Source organism: Apaloderma vittatum, unplaced genomic scaffold (genome assembly GCF_000703405.1).
Source record: "Apaloderma vittatum isolate BGI_N311 unplaced genomic scaffold, ASM70340v1 scaffold9581, whole genome shotgun sequence".
NCBI classification, from domain to species: domain Eukaryota; kingdom Metazoa; phylum Chordata; class Aves; order Trogoniformes; family Trogonidae; genus Apaloderma; species Apaloderma vittatum.
This window is the reverse complement of record NW_009698498.1, coordinates 8,793-29,846: the sequence shown is the minus strand read 5'-3', so window position 1 is coordinate 29,846 and position 21,054 is coordinate 8,793. Positions and strand designations below refer to the sequence as shown.

General features: G+C 45.1%; 1 protein-coding gene across 3 annotated transcripts in view; it reads left to right on the top strand.

Annotated features, from left to right (window-relative positions):
- LOC104280401 (serine/threonine-protein kinase PAK 3) overlaps positions 1–20,761 on the top strand; it is a 35,050-nt gene extending 14,289 nt beyond the window's left edge. For all 3 annotated transcript variants that reach the window (XM_009878040.1, XM_009878043.1, XM_009878039.1), the window contains 10 exons: positions 818–949; positions 1,869–2,031; positions 6,369–6,432; positions 10,137–10,185; positions 11,437–11,549; positions 12,421–12,538; positions 13,363–13,462; positions 13,869–14,065; positions 18,866–19,003; positions 20,504–20,761. In XM_009878040.1, the coding sequence (XP_009876342.1) occupies positions 818–949; positions 1,869–2,031; positions 6,369–6,432; positions 10,137–10,185; positions 11,437–11,549; positions 12,421–12,538; positions 13,363–13,462; positions 13,869–14,065; positions 18,866–19,003; positions 20,504–20,593 (1,164 nt within the window). In that variant the 3' untranslated portion in view covers positions 20,594–20,761. The remainder of the gene's footprint in view (positions 1–817; positions 950–1,868; positions 2,032–6,368; positions 6,433–10,136; positions 10,186–11,436; positions 11,550–12,420; positions 12,539–13,362; positions 13,463–13,868; positions 14,066–18,865; positions 19,004–20,503) is intronic.
- Positions 20,762–21,054: the final 293 nt, after the last annotated feature.

Below are 21,054 nucleotides of genomic sequence, written 5' to 3'. Positions count from 1 at the left end.
TACACAGCGGAGAGTGTGTGTAATGAAAGTAAAATAATCTTTGAGTATTGACACATCCGATTTTCAGGTGATGCCACTTCTGCTAGCTTTAATAAAAACACACTTTAAAAGGCAGTTTGGGGTTCGACAGAGCACGCACAGTAAGCCTTCCCGACAGCTTTTCCAGTGCATACGGGCACAGCTGCCTCTGAGCAGCAGCTGGGACTGCTGGAAGTGGGGAGTTAAACTCACCAAATTTTAAATATCTGCACTGTAGGCGTCAGTTTACGTGTAGACAGCTGCTCGGCCAGGCTTCCCTCGCCTTTCCGCCGCGCTGTGGAAACGGGCGGTGTGATCACCGCGCAGGTAAAATTGCAAAGAGTCAAATAGCCTTGCTCTGCAGACCCAGGTTGCCAGCAAGATGACGAAGGAGGCTTTGCACGTTGAAGTGTGTTAATTAACCTAGCCGGTAGACACCTGTTAGCTTAATTAACTGGTACCGTTTCTGTAGACACAATTGCCAAAGCAATTAACCAGCACCTCGATGTGATTTCTTGCGTTAACGTTCAAGCGCTGCATTTTATGAAATAAGACTTTGACGAAGCGCGGGAGCGATTTAGTTGTTTTTAGCAAAACCAAAAAACGCCGAGATGGCTTGACAAAGCAGCACGCTCCCTCGTAACCTTGACGGTGTACAGTGCCCTGTGTCACTTAGATCTGACGCCTGTGGGACTGTCTGGGTGGGTTTGTGCTGCCTCAGCAGACTGAACTTGTCTGTAATTCTCAAACCTCCCAAGTGCCGAAATGATGACTGTCACTACTGTCTGTTTGTCCGCAGAGCACAAAAACAGCATCAGAACCCCCGCTAGCTCCCTCAGTTTCTGAAGAAGAGGATGAAGATGATGAAGAAGAGGAAGACGACAATGAACCTCCCCCTGTTATCGCACCACGGCCTGAACACACGAAATCCGTAAGTCCCAGCTTTCAGTAAGCGCTGTCTTCAGTGGGATTCCGAGCTGCGTGTTTCTGATCACACAGCACTTGGCAGTCGTGGATGAAGACTCTGAAGGCTGGAGTCCTGCAATGACAGTGCTTCAGCCAAGCCACTGACACCAGGAAAATCTGGTTGGAATTTTCACATTTAGTCCTGAGTTGCCCGTGATTCTGGTAGGGACCATGGATTTCCCTTAAACGAGAGGCAGCGTTGTGCTTTTTAATGGCACTGGCGTGACTGCGAGCAATTTTGTTCACAGTGTCTTTGTAGGCTTCGGGTCATTGGTGGAGAGAGCGGTCATCAGATGCAGTTCACACCAGGATACGCAGGAAAAACCTCCCCTGGAGGTACCTGTCCCTCTCCACAGGCTGTATAAGTAAATGAACAGCTCACACTAGACTTTTAACGAGATGGATGCTGCGCAGCCATGTGTTGTGCGGAGAAGCTGGGTCTGTGAAGGACTGGGACTCAGTTCCTAATGGCCACCTCCTAAAGCTCAAAACACTCAGAAAGTCAGTTGGACAGTCGGGGTCAGAAAAGGGAAATGCTCCCTGCTTATATTCAGACACTTAGGTACATGTAGAGCCATTTTGGTACCCCTGCAAACACAAGAGCATCAAGGAACAAGGCTCTCAGGGCCTGGATAGATGTATTTATTGTTTTAATCACCTTTCAGAAAATCAATGAAAATTGAAAACGCAGCTAGCCATGAACCCATGTGAAAGTAGCCTTTTGTTTATGCCCATTCAGTTTGAGAAGTAGACAGCAAACCCAAACCTTTTAAGAGCCCTGGATGTGGCAGACAGCGCCTTCCTAAAGATATTCATGTGAAATATGATCTCGGGGACATCCCTGCAAGCCACCTTTCTGACTCGAAAATAATTTCTTGTCACAGATTTACACCCGCTCTGTAATTGAACCTGCCGCTGCACCAGCACCCGCTAAAGAAGCCACCACTCCCCAGCCTGAAAACTCAAACACAAACACCTTGTACAGAAACACAGACCGGCAGCGAAAAAAATCCAAGATGACAGATGAGGAGATCCTAGAGAAACTGAGTACGTATTCTGCGTTTCTGCTCTGATAAAGCAGGGGACTGCGCGCGTGTCTCGGGCTTGTTTGTACCTGTATGGGCACGGGCTTGCCAGGATTAGGAACTGCTTGGATGGCTGGATCCAAAGAGGTCTTTCCCAGCCTCAACAATTCTGTGATTCTCTGACTGTTCTCAGTTTGGTGTTACGGAGTCACTGATGACTCCCTACACCAACTGTTCTTGTGCTTAGAGGAAGCGAGGGAGCACTCTGGGTATTCCTTCTGCCTCCGAGGGCGGCTGTGACAGCGCTGGATTTGCCAGAGCTTCCGTCGACGCTAAAGGCAAAAGCAGAGATTGCTTCTGGTTGAGCAGAGGGCTGTAACCTAGTGAACGACCCAGTGAACTCCTGTGTGTTAATGGCCAAATTAAACCGAATGTTTGAGTTCCTAAATTCTCTTTAGGTGCCTGACTTCTCACCGGTCATGGGAGCCAAAATACTTTGCAGAAATCTGTTGGATCTTGGCTTTTTTTGTTTGGTTTTTTTTTTTTGTTTGGTTTGGGTTTTTTGACCAGTAGACAGCTACACCACTAAGCTGATTCCTTCAGCCTCAAGGAGCTCTCCTGCCCCAGATATTCTGCTTTTATAATTGTTGTTGGTACTACTGCTTCTAACACGTCAGAGTTCATCTTCCTAATAATTCTATGTTTTTTGTCAGAATTCCTTTGACAAAACATCATTTGACACCATGGATAGCGAGGAGTGGGTATTCTCAGTGTCATTGCTCCACTCCAAATACTTTTGTAACAATCCTCATTTTATTTCTTAGCTTTGTGCTTATAAAGATGTGTCAAAGAGACGCATCTATGTGGCGTGATCAGGTAAAACTGCACTGCAGGCATTTCTCAGAAGCCAGCTTCCAGCACATCCACCGTATATTCCTCAGATACGTGGCACTTTGTCAGAGCTAATTCCCAGCCCATTAATACTATTAGAATCCTAATGGTTGGCCCAAAAACCCCTGCGCAGATCATGCTCTGGGAAGACACATCAAGCCCTTCACGATTCTGCAGTACAACCAATTTAATCCGCTTCTTGCACGTAACGGCTGCCAGCGCTGCGTTCTGAGATAATAAATGGGCTGGGTTTGTAAAACAGCCCAGTTTACTCCGCATCTCCTACCACTAACGGACAAAAAGTGGCTTGATCCAAACCTCCTTGTGTCTGACCTCCAAGCAGGTAACGTTCTGGCTTTATTGGGGGCAGCTGCTTGCCAGGGAGCTGCACTCTGGCTGTAGCTTCTTCACAGAGGTTGTCGACGCTCGTTGTTGTGCTGGACCAACCTCTTTGTCGTACCTGCCCTACCGCTGGCGGCTGCTGCGACCGCAGAGGCTGAAACCTTCCTTGACTGTGGGACTTCAGCGGCTTGCGTCGAGTTTTCTGCACCCTTGGCAGGTTGATAGGACTACAAGGAACTGAATCTCAGCACCATTAGGGAGTATCCGAGGGTTAAGTTCAATAGCTTTAGCTGAGGGCACAGTGGAATAAATTCCAGAGCAGATACTTACCTGCAGATATGTCAGCTTATAAAGGGAGGAATTATTGCTTCTTCAGCTCAGGCTAAATGTTTGAGGCAGGCTTCCACCGCGTGATCTGCAGGTACCCTGCATACATGAACGATAAGTATATGTATCGTTTATTCAGGCTTCCGTGTCTGCCAGATTAGGACTGAGCCCTTGAGTTATTGCGGGTTTTATCGTTGAAACCTTATGTGCCTTCGTGCTTTTTCTTTCTTGAGAATTTGATACCGAGTGAGCAAGGTCTGATGGCTTGCCTTGGGCAAATTGTGATGTGGACAATGAAAATCTTTTTGTGCTTTCATGAAGCTGTCTGAAAACGGGGGTGATGCTCTTTTGTTATAGTCCTGGCCTAATTACATTTAAGCGTGCGTGATGGTTGCCTTTTTCTGTTTTGTTTTTGTTTAACGCGTACGACTTCGCCACCGTGCCTACTTTCCCCCTCCAGACAATTTTATGCTAGTTTTAGAAAGGTGTCCCCTGCCCCCTTTTATGTCAAATTACGTTCATAATTCTTTTCTGCTTGAAAAGAATTTTAGAGCCCCTTTCATTCCAAGTTTTACTAGGGAGTAAAGCCTGTAATATTGAGATAAGATCAAACACAAGTCTGTCCATAATGAAATGGTGAATATGTTCCACAGTAATTATAAAACAGAAATGGCCCAATTCTTTTTTTCTTATCCACCTAATTTAGGACTCGATAAAGTGCTTAAAGACATCAGAATAGCTGATATGTTTATCTTCTGTCCAGAGTGAGGAGTGCTTCTCCGAAGCGGAGCTGCATACCAGTCACTTTGGTGATTTTTTTTAATGGTGTTTTATTTGATATGGATTGGCTTAAGGGAATCCAGGAATCCAGCCACAGACAACTAAGTTATGAAAGCAGCTCCTCACGTTTTGAGGAAAAACTCCAGAAAACTGAACTGCAAAATCAGCGGAAAATTTGGAAAATTCTTTTTTTAAAAAATATTTGCTCTGCAGTCTTTTTCTTCATTCTTTTCTAAGGCAAACCTGCATGGCCTAGTGATACCTGTTCTCTAGATGCACAGTTCCATTAGCTAGCTGAAAATAGCACCTGGCCAGGCACCGACCACGCGCTGGTTTTCCTGTTTTCCAGCCCAGCTCTGGGTTACGGCAGCATTCGGTTTAGTGCTGCAGAGTCTCATGGGGATCCCTGCCTGCGGGATGGTTCAGCTCAGCGGCGTGAGCAGGAGCGACGCTTTCCCACCTCACATCCCTTCTTCCAGGTGGTTAAAAAGGAGTCCCAGAGTCCACTGGGTCGTGTTCTTTTTCACTGAAGAGTTATTTCATAGTGGAGATCCACTATAAAGAAGCAGAATGCAAGCTTTGTTTTACGTTATACATTTCAGTGAGATGAAACTATGAAAAATTAACCATCAAATTTACGTCCTTAGCTTGGACTGCAGGCGATCCAGTTGCTGTTAACCCTTGCAGGCGGGCACAGCGAGGTGGCACCGCTCAGCAGCGGGCGCTGGCTGGTGTTCCCGGCGTGCCGGGAACCTCTTCTCCTCCAGCTCCCATTAGCGACCGTGCCCAGGCCAGCAAAATCGGTTTAGCAGGGGGTGTACCAGGTGGTGTTGATGCCCCGTCTTCTTGCCGCGCTGGCAGCAGGTTCCTGGCTACGCATGCAGTCAGCTGTCCCCTTGGACGCTGAAGCCCTCAGCTCCAGAGGAGTGGCCTGGGCGAGGAAACGAGGCGTTTGTTACGACTTGTAGTGAATGGCACGTCACCTCGTTTTGTTGCGGATCCACAGGTGAACAGATAAGGATAAGCTTGGATTTGTGATGCAGGAATATTGCCAGATCAGTCAAACAAAATATGCTGCGAAACATTGGAACTCTTTCCTCCTGAACTAAGCTTCTTAAAGTAATTTCAGTGTTGTACGTTCCAAGTTTTCAGAAGTCATTTTGCTTCGAGCCACTACCTTGGCCATCAATGTTTGAATTTTATCCGGGAAACTATCAGACCGGAAAAAACACTATTGTTTTTTTAAATCTGTGTCAGATTTTGTCTCTCGTTTGACACAAACGCAGTATCCTAAGTACCACTTTCTTTCCTTCCCGTTCGGACTGCCTACACTTCTGAGTAGGCACGAAGGCCTCAAGCTTCTCATGCTTTAAATTTAGCTTTCAGTGACCTGTGAGCTCCGCTGTGCCGGCCGTTCCGGCTCTGCCTTCCTGCCACTGCAGCGCAGAGCTGCCGGGAGGCGGCAGCATCCATCCCGTCCCACCTTCAGAATCTTGTCCCCTGCACCCATGACATTATCAGCATCTTTTGTGCGGCCGTTCTTTAAAAACATAAAGGCATTCTTTTGGCAAACTGGTGAAAGGCTGAGATCTCCTCCTGGAAACACTTTGCAATGTTCGTGCTGTTCTGACAATGGCATCCGTTCATAAAAATGGATTCCAGGACCCAAGGTGCATTTAATCTTCAGAAGTATTAAATTTTTTTTTATATTATTCCTAAGAAGATAAAGGCTCTGTTGTTCCAGCTCTCATTAATGTTTGTAGACAACAGACACTTGCTCTTTTCTGCTGTCTCCTGTGAATGTTTCTCCATGTTGTTAAGTTTTCTGCCAAAGTAACTCTCCAAAGGGCGGTAGAAAATGAATCTTTGTAGATGCCACCCGTGCTGCGGAGCTGCCTGGGTTGTCGCTGTTACCCAACTGACTACAAGTGGCTCCTACCCCTGGGCAGTGAGGCTGAGTTTCTGAACAGCTGGAAGGTGGTATCTCCATTTTTAAATGAGCCTTTTCATTTCTTTCAGGGAGCATTGTGAGTGTGGGAGATCCTAAGAAGAAATACACTCGATTTGAAAAAATTGGCCAAGGGTAAGTCCGATCACAGTTATTTATACAGAGACACGGGCGGGTGTTTTGCTGGTGTAATCTCAAGTGGGAAGTCTGGCAAGCTCCAAACATGTTCAGACACTGGGTTTAGATTTTCCTGTTTCTCAGTACTGGTCAGAATTTATAACTGGTTAGAACAAATCATCAAAGGCAACTCGATTCTGGCAACGTCTTGTCTGCAGCAAGGAGCAGGACCTGGAAGATCTGCTGTCCCTGAAGTGTGTGGCACCTGTTTGCTTATTTTCTTAGGGTAAATATTTTTTGTATGTCTCAAGATAATATGGCCATGCAAAAGGAAGGAGAAAAAGCTTTATTGCCTAAAAGAGCTTCTTACCACCTGATAGGTGTCAGATAAATAACAGTTCTCAATAACATTCCTTTCAAGTGTTTTGCTTGGAAAATACTCGGTGATCAGGGTTATAAGCACATAGTTTAGAAATTGAAACCAAGAGATTAAATAATAAGCTCTCTTTCCTAGCAGAGTTAGTAAAAAACAAAAATTCAATAATAAACACAATGTCGACGCACAAAGTACTTGATGAGGAGATGATTTATCTGCCTGAGAGGAGACCAGTCGTGGATCCTGCAGGTTTTAGTTGTTTACTGAAAATAATAAACTGAGCTATTCCCTTTTGAAACCCAGCTTTGCCTACTGCCAACAGAATTGATTTGAAATATGTGAGGAGGCAAACCCAAAAGAAATTGCATCAAAATTAGGTGCCTGCCTTGCATTTTAAATACGGACAGACTCCCTGCTAAGTCAAAATTTCCTTGGCTGTGTTGTGATTCCAGGAGAGGCAGCACCGTCGGTGTAACACCAGGATCACGCTGCTGTCCGTGTACGACAGAAACTATTTATTGACATCAGGAGATTTTTTTTCTGCCTTCGCTGTCTCTGAGGTTTGAACTCAGGGTGGCTTGTTGCTGACCTACAACTGATACATATTTCTGCGGCAGGCTTTATCACAGATGTATCCTGTTTGGTAGGACACTTGTGGGAAGGTGTTTCTGCTCCATTCATTGTCTAAAAAATCCTTTCTGAGATTCCGGCTTGCTTTCTACCCAAAGCGTTGGTTCTTATTGTTGTTTGTAAAATGTCAGCGGACACTTAGAGCTGTGCCAGCTCTCACAAGATAAGTGTCAGCTGAAGAAGCGAGAGTCAGAATAAACATGTGTGTGAGGCAGATTGTTGCTGTCACCGTGAGAATACGACCATCACCCGCGCAATCTTTCATTTTGACAGTCCTAGGAGTGAGCTTGTGCAAAGGTGCCTCAATAACTTGTGGAAAGGCGAGTGGACTAAAAACACATCTAAACTGATTTCCTCCAGCTTGTAGTAACAGCCTGAAGATTGCATGTCCTTCTTACAGAAGAGTGAGGGTGCTGCCCTAACGAGCTCCCGCCTGTAGTGCCGCAGGTCAGTTTACAGTGATGGGCAAAGATCCTAAAAGGAAAAAAAAAAGTCATCACAAAGGTAATCGAACAGAATGGTCTGGAGGAACCAGACTCGGCGGCACGGCTGGGGATAGCACATGCGGCAGGGCTGGGCCGAGATGCGCTGCCTCGGACGGTGCTGATGTGCTTGGTTGATGCCGGTTCCTGAGCCGCCCGCCTTGGCAAGGAGCTGGGTACCCTCCTGCCAAAGGCGCCAGTCGTGTGGGAAGGGAGCAGGTTTGTAGCGGCAGCTCGTGAGAGCCCTGCAAGGCAGCAGGAGACGTGGCTGCTCAGAGGATTGCAGGTGGAGAGCAGCTTCTTACGTAAGGAAAAGCAGCTTGACCAGCACGTAGCACGTCCTGGCTTGGTACCGCTGGGGAGTTAATAAACAGCGCGATGATTTTACAGCTGCTTCGCGGTGAACGAGCGTCAGCAGTGCTTGTGCTGAAGAACAGGGCAGCTCTGGTTTGTCGGCTTTCTGCAGTTGAGGGCTGAAAATGCTGCTGACACCGGAGGAAACCTAGTTAGCTAGTGCTTGGTAAAGAGGCTGTGTTTGCTGAAGCAGTGTTAGCTCCTGCTGGAAAGGTGAATTAATACGGAGCTGTGAGCAGCCTGGCTTCAGGTTGGTTTTTTTTAACTGGTACCAGCCTGCATCGCAGTGCCCCCGATCTAATTGTGGGCCCTGGTGCTCTCCTGGCCACATTAAAACCAAGATATTGCAGAAGCGTTTAAGTTAGATACAGATGAGAAATGATAGTTGCTCAGAAATAGAAGTTCATAGCGCAGAATCACAGAGCCCTTGCAATTAATTCACAGCTTTATTTAAATTGCTCACCTTTATCTAAACTCCTCACAGATGGCCTGGAGCATACCAAAAGCATCTGAATTTAAATAGCTGTTTTTAAATAAACCCTGACAGGACTTTGCTCAGGAGGGTACAGCACAGTGTTAGCAAGTCTGAATAAATGGTGTTGGCTTTTTATGAAAACAAATTGGATTAATCTCAACAATTAGTCATAGGAAAATGCATTTGCATTTATATTAAAAGAATACATAGCGTGCCCAATGAGAACATTGTTCTTAACACTGACATACAGTCTCTGGTGCCTGTTGAATTAAAATGCTGCAGAAATATTTCAGCCTGCAGGTAAACAAAAAAGCCGAGGGATCGTGTGAAAACGAGCAAACCGATTTGGGCGTTTTCAGTCAGCGGGACTCTTGCCGGACACGTGTTCCTGCTTCTCAGAATTCCCACCCTGGCTCTCCCTTGCCTCCCTGCCCATGCAGGCACGACCTTCTTAAACAACAACAGCATAAACCTGTGGTTTAGCTCAGAAGGAAACCTCATCAGGATTTACAAGCCCACGGTTGCTTTTACACGCAAAAGGGTTTTCCTCTGATGGTGGCCTTTCCAGCCCATCACATTGTTACAAGGGAAGAACCTTGGTTTTTTGTTTCTTTTTAAGAAGAGGCAGGTGGCAAACAAAACCCCACAGTGTCTAGTCTGCAGGTGAGCTTGTCCTTTATTTCTAAACAGCACAACCTCGGTCTGTCACAGAAGCACAACCTAGAACCCATGTCTGGTGCGCCCAACAGAAGCAGCTCTTGACACACAAAGAAGCTTTTTAAGGATCATCTGTTTTGTATAGTTCTCCATCTGTGTGTGAAGCAATATATGCTCGAGCTGTGACTTTGAGGGTGGCTGGAGAAGGGTCTCCCTGCACGCTGGAAAAAGCCGTGTCTAGATCCTTTCCTCAAAGGGCTGTCACGTGCATTCAGGGTTCTCAGCATGACTGGGCGGTGCCGCCTCAGTTTTGCAGATAGATGCAAATAAGACGTTTGAGAAGGCACAACTAGACTGTACTTTACATTCCCAGGGAAAAGGAAAAAAAAAACCACAGACCCAAAAAGAAAAAAAAACCAAACCAAAACCGGATAAAATTGGTTAATATTTGTGGACATCCTCTCGTAAGGTCTGAACTGAAATAACGTAGTATTTAGTGATTTAGCACTAAAATACGTACATTTCAGATTTGCACCAGCCCTTTTTCTTCGTGTCGGACTTGAGTTTTCTCCTGGATGCCCTGCCTGGTTGAGGGCTGGAGGGCTGCCGGGCTGTGCGCTGCTGCCGGAGTGCGTGAACAAAGGCCTTTTATAAATGCTCCGGGCAGCAGAGATCTGGGATCTGGGCTCGCTCTCACTCACAGGGACTAAAACCGCTTCTCATTTCTTCGCTGCTGCTCTGTTTCTAGGGCGTCGGGAACTGTTTACACAGCAATCGACATCGCCACGGGACAAGAGGTAAGCCTCAGCAGTCCCAGCACGTGTTGCTCAGGGCTTTCCCCTCTATCAGTGCTTCACCCCGATATTTTAAGGCCAGTTGTAAGAGAATTGGTTTTTTACTTACTCTGCTGCCAGAGCAGGTTGGTGCTCTCCACAGTATTTTTAGTCCCAGCCTGGTACCGTGTTCCATCAGCTCCTGAATAGAGAGAAATCTGTCAAGAAATCCCCGCAAGCTTTCGGGCCTGGTAAAAACTATATAATTTTGATTGCCAGTGTAAATGTGTCGGTTTGGGAATTGTTGTTATCTTCAATCTCCAGTGTGCATGAAGTTGTGCCATCAGAGAGAATGTTGGTCTGTACATACCATCTGAATTTATACATTTAGTGCGTAAAATCTGCCTGTGGACCTGGCCATAGATCAGTTAGCAATACAAACTGTAAAATCCGAAGATCTGTGATACTGAAAGGCCTCAGGGCTGGTCACAGGTTCCCCGTATTGCCCTTTGGGGCGGTTTAAGTTCTGATTTATTGTTTCTGGCTGACAGCAAATACGTCTGAATCTTACTGATAGTTTCTCATTCACCTGCAGCGCTGGGCTGTGTAACTGCTCTTCGATAGAGGTCTGCGAGGGATCTAAAAGCCCTGAGCCCTGCTTAGAACCCTGAGCATAAAATACCATACTATGGATTATTTTTTTTTAAACGCAGAAAATAATTGCAAAACTAAACTATGCTAAAGAATGTTACTTAGAGTTGCCAAATCAAAATTTACCAGGTGAGGAAGCGCTAGGGTTGTGGGTTTTTTCCTGTGTGTAACCTTAATGATCTTTTTAGTATGGCATTTTATATGTAGTGTACGTACGTGTTTTCTTTTGGTTATGCGATCAAGTCAGGAACAACTGCAGTTGCTGAAATAACTATAAAAAATCCTATATGCGCCAAAGTACCGCCAGCTGTTTTTATCTAGTTTCACAGTAACAAAATCACTTTCCACTTGCAAAAAATGCATGAATAAGAATAGTGGTCATAAACTGAGACCATTTGAGATTTGTGCTTGATAGTTTAAAGACCGTTTTTACAGATTTTACAAGGCAAAACCATGTGTGTCCTGTAACTAGCACCCAAGCTAGCAGAGAAATAGGGTGCTGCCACCTGAGTTGCTCAGTTTGGCAGAGCTCTGCTACAGCATTCCAAAAAACAGTGACTCCACTTGCGTCCTGATCCCCTGCAAACAGACTGCTCGAGTTAATGGTCTTCAATGTCATTTTAGGTGGCCATAAAGCAAATGAATCTCCAACAACAGCCCAAAAAGGAACTAATTATTAATGAAATCCTGGTCATGAGGGAAAATAAGAACCCCAATATTGTTAACTATTTAGACAGGTAAGTTGTTCTAGTCTTATCACAGGAATGTTCATTTACATACTGCAAGGCACAGATTAAAAAAATCCCTTTGGTTACTGGCGGAAGACTGACCTCTTCATTACGTGTCTGCTCATTTATGATGCATGGGAGGGGATTGAATTTTCTCATTAATCTTTTCTGGCGTATATAGTTTGAAGACTTTTCAAAAACCTGGATCAGCCATATTTTAATAAACCAACAACTTGTAAGTTCACTACCTCCATGTTGTTCTGTTGTTGCTAGAGATTTTTTTTAAATCGATCATATTTTTTGTGCCTTAAGACAAGCGCTGATAAATCATCATAGAAACTATTTTTCCCTTGGGCTGTTCCCACTATTTTCCATTGCTGTGGATGCCAGGAAGATTAGGTTCTTGTTTCCAGAAACATGCAATTTGCCAGCTTTTAAATTGTTTTTTCCTGTTTCTGAATGTATTTTATGTAAGGTTTTCCAAACTGTTGACCAATTTCTGTCTTCAGTGGTACACACCCTCCTGCCGTGGACAGCTATGAACGTTGTGTTGCCTTGTTCCTGGAGTTAATCTCGGAATTTGTGTGTTAAGATGATGAACTAGATGATGTGATATGTCCTGGTTTAAGATATATCTCTGCCGTTACTAGACTGCATTTTTCACTTGCTGGCTATCTACGACATCCAATATTTCACTTCTGTGCCTTCCTCGTTTAGACTGCGCAGATTCTCAGTACTGTATAGCCTAGAAGGAATGTCTGCTCATTTTATTCTGGCTTCGTTTTGAAATGACCTGGAAACAAAAATCAACTGTAGTCCTTTTCATAAGGTAATTCAACCGCGCGCATTTGTCTCAATGTCATTGTTTTTCTTCTTTCAGCTACCTAGTGGGTGATGAGCTCTGGGTGGTTATGGAATACTTGGCTGGAGGCTCCCTAACCGACGTTGTTACGGAGACCTGTATGGATGAGGGACAGATCGCGGCGGTCTGTCGGGAGGTAAGGGATCCCACGTGTGCTTCCCACTACTTGGACTGGATGGTACTTCTAAACGGGTGGTAAGAACCCGAGTGATTTCATGTTCAGAGCTTTGTTTCTCTCTTGGTTTTATAATATGGAGGAGAAGCAGCAGCATCTGAAGTGAACTGCCTGCCAGTATCACTGCGGTTACACTCTTACATACTGTTATTCATTTATTTTTTTTTAGTTTTACTATTCTCAACTTTGCCTCTTTAAACATTCGCCTGGAGCATGTCTGTACTGCATTCCTTGCCTGTAAAAGCAAACATGCTGGTGGCAGAGTTTTAAAATAACAGCAAAGAAAAATAGAGACTCATTTATCACAGTCCTCAGCTTAAAAGGATACCATTCCACCCAAAATGGTGTTTGCTTCTGAAAAATGACTGATGTGCTATTTCCCAATCTGCGGCAGAGCCTAACAGTAAAATCTTTGTGATGAAACCTCCTGCCCGAAAGTGATCTGCCTTGTACCAAAGGAGAGACTTTTTCTTTTTTGGCTTTTTCTTTAGTCTGGCATGTGGATGGAGATAGCACACTGATTGCGGCAGCCGTCGTTCTGTCTGTGTTTTCAGGGGGAGTCTGTAACAATAATTGACATTCCTCTCGCAAAAGCTAATACGCCTTCATTTAGAAAGTTATTACTCTAATAGTGTTGAAGCAGCAAGCTATTCCTCTTGACAGCCCAATATTCTGCCATTACTCACCATTCATCTAGAAATTAAGTCTTTTAGTGCCATTTCCTTCCTTACGTGGTGAAACCGGGTCATTAATTTTTGCCCTCGCGTTTCTTTTTTATCTATCAGTGCCTGCAAGCTCTGGATTTCCTTCATTCAAACCAAGTGATTCACAGAGACATCAAAAGCGACAATATTCTTCTCGGAATGGATGGATCTGTCAAATTGAGTAGGTATCCTTGGTCAGGCACGGCGTTCCCAGGATGTGGTGTGAGGCTGCCTTTGAGTGGCTGCCAGTTACCCAAAAGCGATGCCCACGGTAGCGCTGCTGCAGGCGAGGAGCGTGATGCCAGCGTGCAGGGTGGTACAGGAAGGAAAAAGGTGTAAAGAGTGGCTTAGACTTGTGTATGTCCCTTCCAGAAGGAGTTACAATCTAAAGCTTCAAGAGTATAAAAGCCACCGCAAGAAACTTGAGGGTTATCTTAAGTGGCCAATTCAATATTTCCTTGGCTACAGCGTGGCAGCTCCTCCAGATCGATTCAGCAGCATGTTCTCAGGCATGTAGTGGGGATTTCCTCTGTTTGGTTTCATAATTCAAGCTGGCTCTAACAATACTTGGTTTTATTTCTCCTCAGCTGATTTTGGCTTCTGTGCTCAGATCACCCCTGAGCAGAGTAAGCGGAGCACAATGGTCGGGACTCCTTACTGGATGGCACCAGAAGTGGTGACGAGAAAAGCGTACGGCCCCAAGGTGGACATCTGGTCACTTGGGATCATGGCAATAGAAATGGTGGAAGGAGAACCTCCTTACCTTAATGAAAATCCTCTCAGGGTAAGGCACAAATAAAATCACATACCACTGTCTTTCCGAATTGTCCCGTGTTTTGTCCCCCGTGAGACAAAATCCCAGTCACACCAGCTTGAGGTAGTGCCACCAAGGCCCAATTCTGGAAACGCCGCTGGAGTCTTTCAGCAAATACTGCCGCTTTGGTTACAAATAGAATGGTTAAGGTTGGAAGGCACCTTGAAGATCATCTAGTTCCAACCCCCCTTGCTGTGGATACCTCTCTCCCACCAGCCCAGGTTGCTCCAAGGCCCATCCCACCTGGCCTTGAACACCTCCAGGGATGGGGCATGCCCAGCCTCCTTGGGCACCCTGTGCCACAAGAGAAGCGACATGTAGCCACTTCAGGTATGCGCCATTTTTGCCTTCAGTGATGCTTGCAATTTCTCTGGAGGTTTTTGAACTCTCTTTGAGTTGTACCTCTGAACGACAAGAATTTTCGAGCAGCAAGTTTCTCCAGTTCAGGAGTTTTTATGAAAAATATTTCAGCTGTATCCACAGGCAGAGAAACCTTTTCAGACTTAGTTCAGTGCCAATTACTTCCCTGAGCCTTTCAGCTAGTGCCGTTGTTACCTTTATTTTTCTAAAAGATTTGTGGTAAAAGAGTGTGTTTTTCTTAAATACTTATATTTTTAAAGTATCTTTTTAGCACAGATACTTGAGGAAATTAATAGATTTTTTTATGTTTTGAAGTTTTCAGTTTTATCCTAATTCCTTAAAATTAAATGTCCAGTTCTTACACCAAATGAACGTGTAATAGCGGAGGAATGTATGCCAAGATAAAACCTCATGACCGATAGCTGAAACAGAGTTAAATGCTGCACAGTTAATTCCTGATAGGACATTAATTTTGACCCGTGTATGTGCATATATTATATTTCTTAAGGCTAGAATTAAAATAGAGCATGACCTTTAGCTTTTCTCATAGTGGTAAGGCTGCGCTCTCTGGTTGCTGGCACCCGAACTCTGTACTGCAGGTTGAAAGAAGAAATAACAGAATGGTCAGGAAGCGCCCTGAGCCGTGCCACTTAAGAAAGAAATGCAACAGTTACACAAATTTCAGTCTTGCCAGTCTTACTGAGAAAAAATTCTTGAGTTTTCCTGGCAGACTTTTGGTTTGGTAGGTGCCCGGGGGTTTTTGGTCCCAGCGCACGCGTGTGGAGCCACCTCGTGATTAAGATAAGAAAAAAACAGGTTTGGGGTTCAGGCTGATGCTGAGTAAGTAGAGTGCACCGTAGGCCTGTGTCACCACAGCCCGATTTTACCAGCAGAGACTTCCGCACGTCACCAGTTTCGCTTCAGTTTCCTGCAAAGAGAGGACCCCATATTCCCCTTGCTTCCATGGAAGACCCTTGCAAAAGATGCCTTTGCCTTGTATAAGGCAGCAAAGCCAAAGAGAATTAGCGTTACTCATCTGGATGCTGAAAATTCCCTGCTGCCTTTACCTCGAGCGTTGATTACAGCTTCTCAAGAAGCCTTGGGTCAACTGTTAGAGAGAGAAGTGGATTTTTATCTCTGACCAAATTCACATTCAGCTGATCCTGCCCTTACCCGCATGACTCAAGCTGCTTCTTTTCTCCATATGTGCCTCCTCTCCTGCTGGAGTTAAGATCAACTTGAACACTTAGAGCTTCAAGGCATCTTCAGGTGTGTCTGCGTGAACTTGTAGTGGATTAAAATTAGGCATCTGAAGCTGGTACCACCTGTATTTGCTTCCTGGACTCTTTTGCAGAGGTTGTTGCCCCTGAGCTAGGAACAGTGAACAGCTTGTGATGGACAGCGTGAAGTTCCTCAGCTATCAGCTACTTTTACTAAGGTAAATCAACCTCGATAGGGTCAGGATCCATCATCTGCCGTTGTATGTGCAATCAGAGACTTCAGTGAGAGGTCTCAGCTGCATCCAAACAGGAGAGCTGAGAAGCAGGACCTGTTTTTACAGGTAAGGTTTTTAGCTGATGGCACACAGTTAATTGTCAGGTTAATAGTCGCATTTAGATGACATTCAGGGAATTCTGCAAAGCCTGAAGACAAAAGGTTGGTCATTCATTTTTATGAATGATTGTTGTAATAATGGAAGGCACGCAGGAGCGTCGGTTAGTGACACTAATTTAAATACATACATAAATTACAAAGGCATTAAAGGATCATCAGTCACAGAGTTAACAGCAAGTTTGTTTTCCACGTGTAGAGCAAACGTGTCTCGTGTTGCTCAGGTTCTTTCCAGCCCAGGCAGAGCTCGCAGGAATGAGCCATTTTCCAGCCATAAGCATCCTGGATATTTGTGTGAGGATATTTGTTTTCCCTCGCTGTGATTTTTCTTCCATCAGGCATATGCCTAGGGCCTGAGGGACAGACACTGGTGTGCTAAATATCTTTTGAAATGCAGGTTGGACCTCCCCGATTGCAGTTTAAAAAAAAACCCACGACATACCAAACCCTAAGCATCTCTGTTTGCTTTTTCATTTATTAAGCATGGCGCGTCGATTTTCCTCAAAACCATATAGAATATTTTCCAAATGCTGTGGATCTTCTGCAGTTTCAGGCTTCTAAATCATCTGCATATTGTTCTGTCGTGTGTCTGGGTGGCCTGGATAACTTTAGGATATCGTTTTCACAGACTGCAGCTACAATTCTATGGAAAGCTTTCTTGTTTCTTGGTATGTTAAACAAATTAATGAGCTCATTGCCGCTCTGCAGCTACTGCAAACGCTCATTTCCTTCGTACTGTACTTGTTTTTCTCTGCCAGCTGTATCATGGGAAACCAAAAGATACACGATAAAAAGGTACTTCAGCTTCCCATCGACTTTTTTCTGTTGTCATAGAAATATTTAAGAGGTGCGGTACCTAGCTAAAGATGACTCTTCCTCACGATTCACGCTTCTGTCAAGAAAGGAGCAACTACAAGAGCTCGATTTGTCCTGGCACTCCTGTTTCACAGTCAGGTGGATGTAGCTGGAATAAAATTCCCCAGGCTGACAGGGGTGCCCTATTCCTTTACCGCAGGGGAATTAACATCCCTCGGGCAACACAATTTACCTGAAATCAGCACGCCAGCTCCCCGTTGTGGCCGGTGACTGAGGTCAGCTGCAGACAGGCAGGATAAAACTGATTTTGTGATTTATGCTGTGGGAAAAGTAAAGAAGCTTGCTTTTATTGTTTGGACTCTAGGATAAGTTCATTTGCCTTTTAAGGCTTGGAAATTTTCCTCTTATTTAAGAAGATAATAACAAAGTCAATTTGGTCACGGTCCGTTTAAATGCCAGCGGCGCAGAGCTGTTATTATCATGGCAGACGTTTTTATGGGAGACTCCTAGGCCTATTTCTATTATTACTCTCTATTTTAGTCATATTCTGCAAGTTTAAGTGTGAATAGTTCAAAAGCATGTTAGACCTTGGTTACAAGTAAACCACATTGGATAATGTTCACCCCGTGTTTTTCAAACTGACGTTAGAATCCCTTGGCCTGAGGAATATTGGGAAGACTCACTGCGCCGCATGAATGCAGTCAGCTGCACAGGAGCGAGCATCCTTGGCTTTGCTCAAGAAACTTAAGCTTAGCTTAGGCTAGATGTTGTTAAAGATGAGTGTTTGAGCAGGCCTGTGTGCACAGAGTGACCGTGCTTTCAGGTGAGCGGTCGGACATTTATGATGAATAAGACTTCCGATTCTGCGATAATGCTTTGCTTTGGGTTTTATGTTGTTCCGGCTCTTCCACCTGTGAAGGTGACCTGAAAACACGAAAGGAGCATAATAGATTGAATGTTGTCTTTCGTTAAATAAACTTTCCTAAAGCAGTGGGTTTGAGGGATGGCCTGCCCTCCAATTCTTCTCACTGCGAATCCAGCTTGAAACATGTAGATTATAGTTAAAAGGCAACATAGTCTGTTCTGCTTCTTCTCCGTTTTTGCTGAAATACTTAGTGAACGTATTTCTTCCATAGTCCAAGCCACTTTCTCCATGCCACCAAGCCTGAGCTTTCGGTAACCCAAATGCCAAAGCCTACCATTTCTTCCTGACAATTTTTTGGGATGGAGACCTCATTAATGTATTTATTTGAGCATCAAAATTAGCACAGGGTTACCTTAGCTCTGGAATTACTAATTTTTCTGATTAGACCATTCCACGTTTTTCTGTTAACCACATAAGTGAAGCTGATCTGGAATTTGGAGACTGCTGAAAGACATAGTTGCGGGTGGCTCCTGTCTGCCCAGTTACACATTTTCTTCGTAATACATTTGTGCATGCAGCTCATTTGTCTGTGTTAAAAATGAGGTTCCAAATGTTTCTTTATCCAAGGAATAAGCTGATGGATTTACCGTTTTTTATTCATGCGGTTACCATTTTTATCAAGAACAGAGCAAAAAAACTTGACTGCCTTTGTTTTGTGGAAGCTGTACTTTAGGGACCAGTGAGCACTGCAGAGATGCATTGTATGTAATAATCCTTTAAAATAGTACAGATAGACCAAATTCACTCTTTAAAATAGCCTATAAAGCCAACGTCGATACTTGGAGAAGCAAAATGTGCTTTTGCTGATGCAGTTCATACTAACTAGGTCAGCCAATGAAATCAGCTGTCAAGGCAAGATCATTTTGATGTTGGAATAGCTGTGGCCGCATCAGTTGTGGGTTTGGGGGTTTTTTTTGTTGGTGTAGAAAATTCATCTCTAACCCGCTGCCAGGGAAGAAACTGCCACTGGAGACTGAACCTTAAAAACCGATGTGTCTGTATGAGCAGTTGTGGATATGAAAGAAAGGGGTGGACTCTTGTGTTTCCTTTTTCTGTAGGCGCTGTATCTGATAGCTACGAACGGGACACCAGAGCTGCAGAACCCCGAGCGACTGTCCGCTGTGTTCCGCGACTTTCTGAACTGCTGCCTGGAGATGGACGTGGACAGGCGAGGGTCTGCCAAGGAACTTCTGCAGGTAAAAACCGCGAAGCAGCCGCAAGCGGAAGAGCTGCGCCACGCGGCCGTTTCCACATCAGCCAAACTCGAAGGCATCAGAACCCCCTCATATTAGTCTCCAGTCCTGGTGCTTTCTGAGTGAGAAATAAGTAGAATCATAGAATGGGTTGAGTTGGAAGGGACTTGTAAAGGTCATCTCGTCCCGCTGCAGTGAGCAGGGGCGTCTTCCACTAGGTCAGGTTGCTCAGAGCCTCGTCCAAGCTGGCCTTAAATGTTTCCAGCGATGGGGCCTCTACCATCTCTCTGGGGAACCTGGTCCAGTGTTTTACCACCCTCACTGTAAAAAATTTCTTCCTTCTACCTAGTCTAAATCTACCCCCTCCTCATTTAAAACCATCACGCCTTGTCCTGTTGCACCAGGCCCTGTTAAAAACATTGTCCTTGTCTTATTTATAGGCTCCCTTTAAGCACTGGAAGGCCCCTAGAAGGTCTGCCCGGAGCCTTCTCTTCTCCAGACTGAGTAGCTCCAACTCCCTCAGCCTGTCCTCACAGGAGAAGTGTTCCAGCCCTCTGATCATTTTTGTGCCCTGTTTTGTATTTTGGTACAATATCCAGTTTTACGTGGTGGCAAAATAACCGCAGTGCAATGGCAGCAGGTGCGGAGGCCTGAAAACGTGTTGGTGACTACCCCACACAGAGAGACGACCAGTGGGGATCCCAGTGAAACCAGTTGGAGATTTGGCTGTGGGGAGGAAGGGGGTTGTGGGGTGCTCACTGGGAGCGTCAGAGCAAACCTCGCTTGTCCACCCGGGCCCACTCTTGGAGGTTTCTGCCACTGAGCCCCATTTCTAGAGATTTCTGCCACTGAAACAGGGACAGCTGAGTGCGACTTGTCCCAGCTCCGTTTGCTGCCCGGCACGGTCGAGGAGATAAGAACTTCTACAGATTTCCTGCCAGGTTTTGCGGCAGACAAGAAGTCGTGAGGGTCAGGGGGTGGGATGGCAACACTGCTGCTCTCACTGCAACCCCGAGCCGAGTCCGTCAGTGCTCTGCCACGTGTCTCCCTGCTTGTCTTGGTGCTGAAAACCTGCACCTCAGTGGCCTTCGGAACAACACGTTGGCCTACGTACTACTGGGATAAACATTTCCTTGGAGTTCCCCGAAGAACGGCTTAGGCCCTTCATTTTTTTTGACACTTAAAATAGCCCACGTCTTTAAAAAGTAAGAATTCTGAGTTCTCTGAAAGGAGCGAGGCCCTGGCACAGCAAGCAGCATTCCCAGAGCGCTGGCAGGGCAAAAATCCCAGCAAGCTGAAGACACTTTGATAAATGGATTAATAGGATTATGAGCCATGTTTGCCTGTGATAGCAAGGTACTGGACGTGAAGACGCAGGTGCAGTGGTCCCCTCAGTCCCATTTCTGCGTATTCCTGGTAACCAGAGGAATAGCGCTTGAGCCTGTGAGTAACTGAGTTTGGAAAGTAATGGTTTGTTTCTCTTTTTTTTTTTCCTTTGGGCAGCATCCATTTTTAAAATTAGCCAAGCCTCTCTCCAGCCTGACTCCTCTGATCATTGCAGCAAAGGAAGCGATTAAGAACAGCAGCCGCTAGCGCTTCAGACCGGCCTTCTCCCATGCCAGCTCAGAGCAGGACTGAGAAAAAAACTCTATAAAACCTCAACTCTTGTGCTGCAGGACAGATGGATGGATGAACAAACCAACGGTCACAGTCATGGTGGTAGGAGGGAGAACAACTCAGTCCCTCAAGAAGTAAAAAATTTATCATTTGTCTTCTTCCTGCTTTCTGGCTCCTTAATTTATTTTTAAGATGAAACAGGGCTTAAGACAGAGAGGTAATGACCGAAAATGCTTTGCTGCCTCAACCATTTGCAAGGTAAAGCAAATTCAGTTGGAAGATTCCCTTCCTTCTCACCCTGTGAATAAGCTGTACATTCACTTTTAAATTGTTAGTTGTTTCTTAAAGATGAAAAGTCCCTTTTACTTTCTTTTTTTTTTTTGGTATGGTTTGGAATTGGAGAAGGGTCTCCTTCATTCATAAACTCCAGACTGCAC